This window comes from Globicephala melas, chromosome 20 (genome assembly GCF_963455315.2).
Source record: "Globicephala melas chromosome 20, mGloMel1.2, whole genome shotgun sequence".
NCBI lineage: Eukaryota > Metazoa > Chordata > Mammalia > Artiodactyla > Delphinidae > Globicephala > Globicephala melas.
In genome coordinates this window covers 15934964-15947277 of record NC_083333.1, presented here as the reverse complement: position 1 = coordinate 15947277, position 12314 = coordinate 15934964, and the positions used below count along the sequence as shown (strand labels likewise).

The following is a 12314-nucleotide window of genomic DNA, read 5'->3' as shown; positions in this document are numbered from 1 at the left end:
TACACAGTTGGGTGGTAATCTTCCACAGAACCAGTTTCATATTTGAGTGAAACTTCCAAGTAAAGGATCATCCCCACTTAAGGAAGCTCCCTGTATTTCTAGTGGTTTAATTGAGATCTCTCAGGGACAAATCCTCACTCACTTTGTAGGGGGATACTAGGTCTTTTTCTGGTTTCAAAAGGCCTGTGTTGGGCCATCTGCCCCAGGACGTCCCTCGTCAACATTTCTTTAACCACCGTAGCTTATTTAAATATATTTTATGTGGGTTGAAACATTTTATTTCCTTTTCAATTTTACTACCATTTATTGAGCGGCTGTTCCGTGGCAGTGCCACTCAAAGAGCTGTCAGTATATTATCAGGTGATTTACAAAAAATGGGCAGAAGACCTAATAGACATTTCTCCAAAGACATACAGATGGCCAAGAGGCACATGAAAAGCTACTCAACATCACTAATTATTAGAGAAATGCAAAACTACAATGAGGTATCACCTCACACCAGTTAGAATGGGCATCATTCAGAAATCTACAGAACAACAAATGCTGGAGAGGGTGTGGAGAAAAGGGAACCCTCCTACACTGTTGGTGGGAATGTAAATTGATAACAGCCACTATGGAGATTCCTTAAAAAACTAAAAAACAGAATTACCATATGACCCAGCAATCCCACTACTGGGCATATACCCAGAGAAAACCATAATTCAAAAAGACACATGCACCTCAATGTTCATTGCAGCACTATTTACAATAACCAGGTCATGGAAGCAACCTAAACGCCCATCGAAAGACGAATGGATAAAGAAGATGTGGTACATATATACAATGGAATATTACTCAGCCATAAAAAGCAACAAAATTGGGTCATTGTAGAGACGTGGATGGACCTAGAGACTGTCATACAGAGTGAAGTAAGTCAGAAAGAGGAAAACAAATATATTAACGCATATATTTGGAATCTAGAAAAATGGTACAAATGAACACGTTTGTAAGGCAAAAATAGAGACACAGATGTAGAGAACAAATGTATGGACACCAAGGGGGGAAGGGGTGGTGGGATGAATTGGGAGATTGGGATTGACATATATACACTAACTTACATAAAATAGATAACTAATGAGAACCTGCTGTACAGCACAGGGAACTCCACTTTGCTGTCCAGTAGAAACTAACACAACACTGTAAAACAACTATACCCCAATTAAAAAAAAATTAAAGGAGGATGTTCAGCTTATAAATCATTAAAATAATTTTCATAATAAAAATATATTATTAGGTGATTTAATTCTAAAAAACCTTATGAAGTGAATACTGTGACTATCCCCACTTGACAGATAAGGAAACAAGCTCAGAGAGGTCAAGATCACTCAACTAATAAGAGACCCAGGACTCGCTTGTTCCAGAGCTTGTTCTGTTAACCCCTATTCTTGCTTTTCTTTCCACAAGCCAGTAAAAACATCTGAAACGTGTATTCATGCGAATTACAATGGAACTAAAATTAGCAAAACTTCTGTGGTAAAGCTCTAGTTTACCTCCTCACATTTAATCCTAGAAACAACCACAAAGGGGTAACTTGTCTAAGGGGACACGTTGGAGTCGGTAGGGACGGGTCGATCACCCCTCAGCCAACTGCACTCCGAGAACCTGGTCTCTGGCTGGCATTGCCTTTTCCGGTCCTGCACTCCCAGAAGTCCCGCCCAGGCGAGGGAAGATTTCCGGAAAGAATTGACGCGGGGAAGCCGGAAAGAGACCAGGGGCGGGGCCTTCAGGGCGCTCTAGCATTCCTCCTCTCTATGGCCACCGCCAATTGACACGTCCGGAGCGGCGAGGCTCCTCCCTATTGGACGCGCGGCCTCGCGTAGGCGGGCTGCCCGGCTGGCGGCGCGCTGACTGGCTGGGGCACCACGCGGGCGGAGGGGCGGCGCATGGGGCACGCGGAGCGAGACCGCCGGCTGCGCCCAGGAGCGGGAGGAGGGGGCGCATGTGGGCTCTACGCTCGCTGCTGGGGCTGCGGTGCGCGGCTGGGCGCGCCATGTCTCAGGGGCCGACTCGCCGGCCGCGGCCGCCCAAGGACCCGCTGCGGCACTTGCGCACGCGGGAGAAGCGCGGCCCGTCGTGGGTGCCTGGGGGCCCGAACACCGTGTACCTGCAGGTGGTGGCGGCCGGCGGCCGGGATGCAGGCGCTGCGCTCTACGTCTTCTCCGAGTTCAACCGGTTAGTGAGCCGCGCCGGGGTCCGGCCGGCCCAGCGGGTCCCCTGGCCAAGCCCCGCCCCGCAGGCCGCAGTGCTGAGCGCCCAGAGCATCGGGGCCCCTTCCTGGGCTTGGTACCCCGTCTATCCCCCCTTCCCACTGTGGATGCGAGAGCCTAGATCCCTTATATCCCCGTCCGTGTGGCTCCGGGAGGCCCCGCTGACCTTTAGACAGGCTTGGGTATAAGCGTTCCCTTCCCAAGCCTCGGCCCCGAGCCCCGTCCCGTGCACCGTCCCGTGCACCCCAGAACCAGGGCCTCCTAGTTCGTGTTGGGGCTGGGCAGGTCTGCGGAGGAGGTGATGGGGAAAGGACGCATCTCGCGCCAGTTCGAGCCTACTCAGGCCCCAGATCCCTCCCTGCCTCTGCTGAGGAGGGTTCAAACCCCAGCATCCCAACAGCAGAAATGCGGTTGGTAGCACAGTACGTGTTTTTAGTTGTTTTCTCCTGTGGTGTACAACAAAGCATATAAACGGTGGCAGAGGTTTTACAGAACCGAATCTAATGACTCTCTGGTGTAATGTTCGTCCTTTAGGTATCTCTTCAACTGCGGGGAAGGCATCCAGCGACTCATGCAGGAGCACAAGTGAGCCAGCCATTTTCCTGCGGGGTGGGGAATGACTCTGCGGCTTTGAGGCAGGAGGGTTGTTACAGCAGGAGAATGGGTCCCTGGCCCTTCTGTTTTGTCCTGCTCCAACGCTTTCTTTTTCTTAGGCTGAAGGTGTCTCGTTTGGACAACATATTCCTGACCCGAATGCACTGGTCTAATGTTGGAGGGCTGTGTGGTGAGTATATTCTTTCCCGGGTCAGGGGCTGGGGGGAGGTGTCTGCGATTTTAACCTGCCTGGCCCTTTTTTTGCCCGACTTTGGAATCCAGGGGCTCTGGAATACTTTTTATGCCGGCCCCGTCAGCTGCAGCAGGGAGAATCAAAAGCTGACTCAGAAAAGTAGATTTTAAAATAGACGCTGCCTGCAGGTGTCAACCATCCACCTCATTTATTGAGTTGCTGGACTGGGGGTGTGGGACAAACTGGAGAGTGTGGTGATGCCGATTACAGTCAATATATCAGTATTCACCATTGAGACCGTCCACTAGCTACACACAGATGCCCAGTGTCCAGATTACCCCCTTGTTTATGCCCATCCATTAGAAGGCTCGAGATTGTTTTGCCGCCAGATTCTGTAAGGTTCGTGGAGCGGGTAGGAGGGAGTGGAGGCTGAACCAGTCTCATTCCCAGAGCTGAGACTCAGGTGAGGCCAGGAAGCTCCCAGGGTGCGGAATCTGTGGCCTGCCTCTGACTTGGCACGATTTTGCACCCGAGGTGCCTCACCCTAATATCAGATCCTGCCTGTTCTGGAGGCATTTGAGTGATGGCCGGTGTCCCTCGTAGGTCTAGCCAGCATCCCTTCTGCTCTGCACATGCACAACAAGCAGAAAACCAGCAAGTGGAGTAAGGAGTGCGCCTCCTGGCCGCAACTACGGGTCAGGGTGATGAGAGATCTGATTTTATTCGTCCCTTTTAGGAATGATTCTTACTTTAAAGGAAACCGGGGTTCCAAAGTGTGTGCTCTCTGGACCTCCACAACTGGTGAGTCTCTCCTGACTCAGCTGTCAAAGCTAAGCCCTCCATTTCAATGTGAGTAACAAGGGTTTCCAATTTTACAAATCAGCCTTCTGCCCTCCAGAGTTAATTGACGTTGGCATAAATACTTTGCCTTTCGAGTTAAAGACACCTGAGTCCATAAACCTTATTAACTCTGTGACCTTGATTGAGTTGCTTTCCTTTCTGGAGCCTCAGTGTCTTCATCTGTGAAATGGTTTGCAGTTGTTAAGGATTAAACGAGGTAACACGCAAAACAGTCATTCTTTATCAGATGTTTCACGCCATATGGACACAACAGATGTCAGCTTTTATCCTTATTTATTACATTTCAGACATCTTCGTCCCTTCCCAGCCAGCTAAGGACACTGTCGAGAGGTTGTGTACACCTTGTTAGCGTAAGGGTTCGCTTCCCAGGTGCTAGGGTAAAAGGCCAGCCCTGTAAAGTGTGTCCCCAGAGTAATGCTGCATGGCCGTCCCTCTGTCTTCTTCTCGTTGGTCTGTCCCTACACCTACTGCCATTGCTTCCCATGTCCAGTGCTGCCCCCCTGTGACCGTCCAGCACTGCGGCCAGAGGGACCCCTCCCAAGCGGAACCGCAGGCGGGTCACTTCATCCTAAAACACTTCAAGGGTCTTTGTTGTACACACAGTGCAAACGCCTTCACGTGGCCCACAGGTCCTGTCGGCCCAGGCCCTCGCCAGCCCTGGCATCTGTGCCCTGGTCACCAGGCGGGGCTGCGGGCCGGCTTTTAGCTCTTCACGGAAGACCCTTCCTGTCTCAGGCCTTCGTCCGCGCACCAGTTCCCCTCTTGCCACGCCTGTGTCCTTCCTTCAGGGCTCACCTCAAAGGGTGTTTGCCCAGGAGCTGCCCCGACTCTCCAGCTGGGTCGGATCCCAGCTCCCCGCGTTTTGCGTATCTGCAGCTCCCTCAGCACCATGGCTGCTGGTTGTCGCTTGTATTGTTTCTGTCTCCCCCTGGATTCTTAAGTTCCGTGAGGGCAGGGACCCCATCTTTTCCCTGCTGACCCCTTGGCATCTAACATATGGTGGACACTCAGTAAATATTTGTATGAAGGAAGTTCAAAATACTCTGTGAACTGTGTTTAATGTCGGTACCTTTGATGCCTCTCATGTACTTGAACGTGTTGCTGTGTCCTCCTGTGCAGCCATCACTGCTCACTTCCTTATTTTTCTTTCTTAGGAAAAGTACCTGGAAGCTATCAAGATATTTTCTGGTCCACTGAAAGGAATAGACCTGGGTATGTCCTTGATTCTGACTCATTGCCATTTCTGTCTCATATGTCCCCGTCTCTCAAGTCAGACTCCATAGAAGCTGACGAAATTAAACCTTAAAGTCAAACGCTTCATCCACGCGAGATGAATTTTTAAAATAGCGTTTGCTGCGCCCTCACCTCCTGCTTCTCCCCAAACACGGGCAGGGGAGGCAGGAGTGAGTTAAAAGCTGCTGCGTGCTGGGTGGGGGTCTCCCTTGGGGCCCCGAGGCTCCGCCCTGACCCTACAGGTGGTTCTCGTCATCGAGTGGCCTTGGGTCCCTTGTAGTTAGAAGGGCTGTGAGCAGCTGACTGGGCAGGAGGCGCGTGGCCGCTTGACGGGAGGAGGCCTGGCCGATGTGCCGGCAGAGCCCGGTGCGTGTCTGGCTTGTTCTTCTGTAGAAACACTAGTATTTTATTTCAGAATGTGTCCCGGGCCTCGCGATGCCCAGCGTTTGCCTGGGTCTCTCACGTTTAAGTCTCGGCTTCGTGTTTATTTTAGCGGGTTATCGCCTGTGACCGTCGTGGGTCTTCTCCCGTGGCTGACCTAAATATTAGTGGCTGATGAAACTATGTTTTCGCCGTTTTCCTAAACACTTCGGTTTACTCAGAAATTCTGGCTTTAGCACAGACTCCCGCCAGAGTCGTGGGCAGCGATGTGGGCTTGACCCTCACGCCTCCCTCGTTCGCTGCTGCAGTCACTGTCCTGTGGTCTTTTCCCCGCAGCGGTGCGACCCCACTCCGCGCCGGAATACCAGGACGAGACCATGACCGTCTTCCAGGTCCCCATCTACAGTGAGTGTGAGGCCGCGATTCCTAGGAGTGGGAGGACGTGGGTCCGGGGTCAGGAAGGCAGGTGGCAACAGAAACTGCCGATCACTGGCCTGTGTACCCGGCTTTGTGTTCTGAGCACGATTAGGAAGTTTAGCCGAGGAGTTCCTGCCCTGAAGGAGCTTATGACCTTGAGGACAGACGCGTTTACCTCGTATGTAACGATCGTGATTGCACTTTGGGGCGTCAGGTAATCCGGCTCTGCCCTCAGATCTGCCCGTTTATCGCCAGGGGCATTGCCACAGGTGTGGGCGCCCTCCTGGGATGCAAGGGCTTGGAGAGGTGGGCACAGGTGAGCCTTGTTCGTAAGCGGCAGCCCGGCGGGAGTGCGGTTGGCGGTCAGAAGGGCTCGAGGGCCTCCTCAGGCCCCGGGGCCCGACGTGCGGTCCTGACGCGGAGACAGGCAGGCTGCAGGCGAGGCACTGCTGCGTCTGTGCCGCCCTGGGGTCTGGCTGACGCTCTGCGTCGGTCTCCCGACTGTGGGCGACGTGCAGGGCCGGCTCCTCGCCCGTCACCTGGTCTGAGCTTGCCGCGTGCAGAGGAGGGCAGACGAGCCCGCACCCCCGGCCGGAGGAGCCCAGGACCCGCCGGGAGACGGGCCTGCGCCGGCCCAGCTCACTCTCCTCGCGTGTCCTCCCCCGGCCGCGCCCCTAGCCTGGCGTGCGCCCCGCTCCAGCACGTGGCCCCGTACCCTCCGACGCGTGCGAGTGATCAGTGCTGAGCCCGCCCGGCGAGCCCAGAAGACCGGGCAGCTCAGAGGGCCGGGCGGGGCGGGGGTCGCTGAGACCAGCCGCCGTGTGCCCGCCTCTTGGGGCAGGGATTTCTTCTGTTCGCCACACCGCGGCCTGCGGGACCTTAGTTTCTCCAACCAGGAATCGAACCCGGGGCCCCATGCAGTGAAAGCATGCAGCCCTAACCGCTGGACAGCGACGGGAGTGTTTTTCTGACCTTGACTGAACTGCCTGCCCGGTGGTGCCACTCCTCGTGGCGATGGGGAACCTTGGGCCAAGGTCTGTGCGGAGCGTGATGGCGGTGGATAAAGCAGCTGAGTGCGCGCGTGCTCTCTGCTCAGCACGCTCTCGAGTCCCCGCTGCGGTCAGGCTGGGACCCGGGCAGAAACCTCAAGATGAGGAGGATGGGCGTGTAGCCCAGAGCCAGGCGGGGAGGTGGCCAGTAGAGGACAGGCCGGCACGGTGGGCGGCCTGGCTGTGAGCTTGCCCTCGGCGTGTGTCACTTGCTCGTTTCCCTTCCCGACCAGGTGAACAGGTGAATGGGAAGCAGCAGCCAGCGCAGAGTGCAGAGAGGCCGAGTCCAGAGCCGTCTCCAGACCCGGGACCGGCAGAAGGGGAGCAGAACCTGGCGGATGGTAATGGCGCGTGGGCAGCGGCGCGCCGGCGGGGGTGTGAGCCTGTCTTAATCCGTTCGCTGCTTCTGCTCTACGTTCGAATCTTTGTCATAAGGAAGTTCAGTGTGCAAAACAGACGCTTTTTCTTATCGCGTTAGGATTTGGCTGTGGGGCAGGTGAGAAGGTTGTCTTTAAAAGCGGCCGCACGAAGCTGTAGGGGCCAGTCCGCAGCCCTGGGGAGCCCCAAGCTTTGGCTTCAGTTTAACCAGAGGAAGAGCAGGACCTGGCAAATGATTGATTGGGAGGCTTTGTGTTTCTCTCTTTTTTTTTTTTTTGGTATAAAGTTACATTGTTTATTTCCTCATACAGCATAGATCATTAAGTCTTTACGATTGGTTACAGTCTTGGGATTTTTTTTTTGAATTGCCATTTCACTTGTAGCAAGTCAGTGTCATCCCCAGATCAAAGTCACTTCTTTATATGTGTACCCATCATATCTGCAGAACCCCACACACAAAGGTGTTCCAGCACAGTGTCAGCAGTGCAGAGAAGCCACGATGAACTTTTTGTCTCTCGTTAAGGCAGCAGTAGCACAAGTTAATTTTTCCTGAGTGCAGAACCTAACAGCTAAGCAGGCAGAACAGTTATATCAACGAGTGGATTTGCACCTTTTCTTCCAGAATGACAGCCTACTGGGAAACTGGATTAAAATGCCAGGATGAGACGTATCACACGAATTGGGCTGCTTGAGGATGCTGTCGTCCAGGGGTGGGCAGGGTTGATAAGTTACTGTCTCTGCCTCGAGGCCGTGTCTGTCTGAGGACTGACAAGGGGCTGGCCCTCTGTGCTGTCCTTTTTGGGTGGCTCGGGTGAGGGCTGACACCCACGTCGTTTCTGCAGGCCTTGTAGCTTTTGTGTTATTTCCCATATTCCTACACTTGTTTGTGAAGCACGTTACAACTTACTTTTCCCCCACATCTCCACTTCTAGGTAAATCTAGGTAAAATGTCATTGTTTTAAACATTTCACTTGCCATTTTCTGGTTGGCATTTTGCATTTTTGTTTACTCGGATCTCAACACGAGTAGGAAAAAGAAAAGATCTGCTTGAGAAAAAATACCAGTGTTTCTTTGACCTTTGTATCCGAACAGTTCCCTCCATATAAGTTTGTGTGAAGTCAGATTAGGTATCAGACGATCACCGATCTGTGGCACCTGGAGACATTGCTATTTACCTTGTGTGGTCGGATTTGTTTCTCCTCAGGTGTTGGCCAGAAAACGCACGGCAGGGACCCCTCCTTGGTCGTAGCTTTTGTCTGTAAGGTAAGCACCTTGCCGGACACTCTGCATGAACATGTGTCTGGTGACCTAAGGGTTTCCGGTAGTTTGAAGGTAGCAGCTCCTACCGTCACCTGTGTTCAGAGGAAACAGTTGCCCTGGTTCCCAGTAAACCACCTATGCTTGTATGTACTTCCAGATTCTCTTCCAGCCAGAGTCAGGCTACAGAGACATGTTTCATATTTGGCTGTGAGCTTCTCTCTTGAACTTCAGAAATAGTTGATAAGTTTCTGAAGTTAAAGACAACTTTTTTTTTTAGGAATTTTTTTTTGTTTGAAGTAGTTGATTTACAGTGTTTTGTTTGAAGTAGTTGATTTACAGTGTTGTGTTAATTACTGCTGTATAGCAAAGTGACTCAGTTATACACATATACGTTCTTTTTTATATTCTTTTCCATTATGGTTTATCACAGGATATTGACAGTTCCCTGTGCTATGCAGTAGGACCTTGCTGTGTATCCATTCTATATATAATACTTTGCATCTGCTAATCCCAACCTCCCACTCCATCCCTCCCCCGCCCCGCACCCACCACAAGTCTGTTCTCTGTCTGTGAGTCTGTTTCATAGATAAGTTCATTTGTGTCATATTTTAGATTCCACATATTAGTGATAGCATATGGTATTTGTCTTTCTCTTTCTGACTTACTTCACTTAGTGTGATAATCTCTAGTTGGCATCCAAGTTACTGCAAATGGCATTTCATTCTTTTTTATGGCTGAGGAGTATTCCATTGTAGATATGTACCACATCTTTATTCATTCATCTGCTGATGGACATTTAGGTGGTTTCTGTGTCTTGGCTGCTGTGAATAGTGCTGCTGTGATCATAGGGGTGCATGTATCTTTTTGAATTAGACTTTTGTCTGGATATATGCCCAGCAGTGGGATTGCTGGATTGTATGGTAGCTCTATTTTTGGTTTTCTGAGGAACCTCCATACTGTTTTCCATAGTGGCTGAACCAATTTACATTTGCACCAACAGTGTAGGAGGATTCCCTTTTCTCCACACCCTCTCCAGCATTTATTTGTAGACTTTGAATGATGGCCGTTCTGACCGGTGTGAGGTGGTAGCTCATTGTAGTTTTGATTTGCATTTCCCTAATAATTAGCAATGTTGAGTGTCTTTTCATGTTCCTATTGGCCATCTGTATGTCTTCTTTGGAGAAATATCTGTTGAGGTCTTCTGCCCATTTTTGGATTGGGTTGTTTGGTTTTTCTGGTGTTGAGTTGTATGAGCGGTTTGTATATTTTGGAAATTAGCCCTTGTTTGTTGCATTGTTTGCAAATATTTTCTTCCATTCTACAGGTTGTCTTTTCATTTTGTTTATGGTTTCCTTTGCTGTGCAAAAGCTTGTAAGTTTGATTAAGTCCCATTTGTTTGTTTTTATTTCTGTTGCCTTGGGAGACTGACCAAGAAAACATTGGTAGGGTTTATGTCAGAGAATGTTTTGACTGTGTTCTCTTCTAGGAGTTTTATGGTGTCATGTTTTATGTTTAATTCTTTAAGCCATTTTGAGTTTACTTTTGTGTATGGTGAGAAGGTGTGTTCTAACTTCGTTGATTTACATGTGGCTGTCCAACTTTCCCAACACCACTTGCTGAAGAGACTGTTTTTCCCATTGTATATTCTTGCCTCCTTTGTTGAAGATTAATTGGCAGTAGGTGTGTGGGTTTATTTCTGGGCTCTCTCTTTGGTTCCATTGATCCATTTGTCTGTTTTTGTGGCAGTACCATGCTGTTTTGCTTGCTGTAGCTTTGTAGTATTGTCTGAAGTCTCGGGGCGGGTTATGCTTCCTGCTTTGTTCTTTTTCTTCAGGATTGCTCTGGCAATTCTGGATCTTTTGTGGTTCCATATGAATTTTAGGATTGTTCTACTTCTTTGAAAAATGTCATGGGTAATTTGATAGGGATCACATTACATCTGTAGATTGCTTTAGGTAGTATGGCCATTTTAACAATATTAATTTCTCCTATTCAAGAGCATGGGATATCTTTCCATTTCTTTAAGTCATCTTCAACTTCCTTTATTAATGTTATAGTTCTCAGCATATGTCTTTCACTTCCTTGGCAAGGTTTATTCCTAAGTATTTTATTCTTTGGGTTGTGATTTTAAAAGGTATTATTTTTTTACATTCCCTTTCTGATATTTCATTGTTAATGTAAAGAAATGCAACTGATTTCTGTATGTTAATCTTGTATCCTGCTACCTTGCTGAATTGGTTTATCAGTTCTGGTAGTTTCTGTGTGTAGTCTTTAGGGTTTTCTATATATAGTATATTATTTGCAAATAATGACAGTTTTGCCTCTTCCCTTCCAATTTGGATACCTTTAAATTCTTTTTCTTCTTTGATTACTGTGGCTAGGACTTCCAGTACTACGTTGAATAGAAGAGGTGAGAGTGGAACATCCTTGTTCCAGATTTTAGCAGGAAGGCTTTCAGCTTTTCACCATTGAGTATTATGTTGACTGTGGGTTTGTCATAAATAGCTTTTATTATCTTGAGACGTGGTCCCTCTCTACGCACTTTGATAAGAGTTTTTATCATGAATGGATGTTAAATTTTGTCGAATGCTTTTTCTGCATCTATTGATCGTGTGTTTTTTGTCTTTTGTTGACGTGGTGTATCACATTGATTTGAGTATGTTGGACCATCCTTGTGAACTTGGGATGAATCCCACTTGGTTGTGGTGTGTGATCTTTTTTGTGTATTGTTGGGTTCAGTTTGCTAATATTTTGTTGAACTTTTGCATCTATATTCATCAAAGATGTTGGCCTGTAATTTTCTTTTTTGGTGTTGTCTTTGTCTGGTTTTGGTATCAGGGTGATGATGGCTTCATAGAATGTCTTTGGGAGTGTTCCCTCTTCAATTTTTTGGAAGAGTTTGAGAAGGATTAAAGGACTACTTGTTCACAAAAAGCTTTGTTTCCCTTCAAATGAATCAGGCCTTTATTGAGGCTCCTTCACCTCTTTTAGTTTATATCATCTTCCTGTAGTTGTTACACTGCTGACGTACTAATTTTTTTTTTATTGGAGTATAGTTGCTTTACAGTATTGTGTTTCTACTGTATAGCAAAGTGAATCAGCTATACGTATACATACATCCCCTATTTTTTTGGATTTCCTTCTGATTTACGTCACTACAGAATTGGGTAGAGTTCCCTGAGCTATACAATAGGTTCTCATTAGTTATCTGTTTTATACATAGTATCAATAGTGTTTACATGTCAATCTCAATATCCCAGTTCATCGCCCCCCAACTTGGGAGCCATACATTTCTTCTCTACATCTCTGTGTCTATTTCTGCTTTGTAAATAAGATTGTCTACACCAATTTTTTCAGATTCAACATGTATGCTTTAATATATGATATTTGTTTTTCTCTTTCTGACTTACTTCACTGTTTGACAGTTTTCTAGATCCATCCATATCTCTACAGATGACCCAATTTTGTTCCTTTCTATGGCTGAGTAATAGTCCATTGTATATATGTACCACATCTTCTTTATCCATTCGTCTGTGGATGGACACTTAGGTTGCTTCCATGTTCTGGCTATTGTAAATAGAGCTGCAGTGAACATTGTGGTGCATGTCTCTCTTTGAATTATGGTTCTCTCAGGGTATATGCCCAGTAGTGGGATTGCTGGGTCATATGGGAGCTCTATTTTTAGTTTTTTAAGGAACCTCC

At 48.4% G+C, this 12314-nt stretch overlaps 1 protein-coding gene across 2 annotated transcripts in view; it reads left to right on the top strand.

The window, feature by feature from the left end:
• The first annotated feature begins 1904 nt into the window (after window positions 1–1904).
• Window positions 1905–12314, top strand: part of ELAC2 (elaC ribonuclease Z 2) — a 27430-nt gene continuing 17020 nt past the window's right edge. The window contains exons 1-8 of one of the 2 annotated variants that reach the window (XM_030861378.2): window positions 1905–2211; window positions 2781–2831; window positions 2960–3030; window positions 3770–3834; window positions 5049–5106; window positions 5845–5913; window positions 7208–7315; window positions 8557–8615. In XM_030861378.2, coding sequence (XP_030717238.1) covers window positions 1979–2211; window positions 2781–2831; window positions 2960–3030; window positions 3770–3834; window positions 5049–5106; window positions 5845–5913; window positions 7208–7315; window positions 8557–8615 — 714 coding nt within the window. In that variant the 5' untranslated portion in view covers window positions 1905–1978. The remainder of the gene's footprint in view (window positions 2212–2780; window positions 2832–2959; window positions 3031–3769; window positions 3835–5048; window positions 5107–5844; window positions 5914–7207; window positions 7316–8556; window positions 8616–12314) is intronic. The other variant, XM_030861380.3, reaches the window with a different exon arrangement.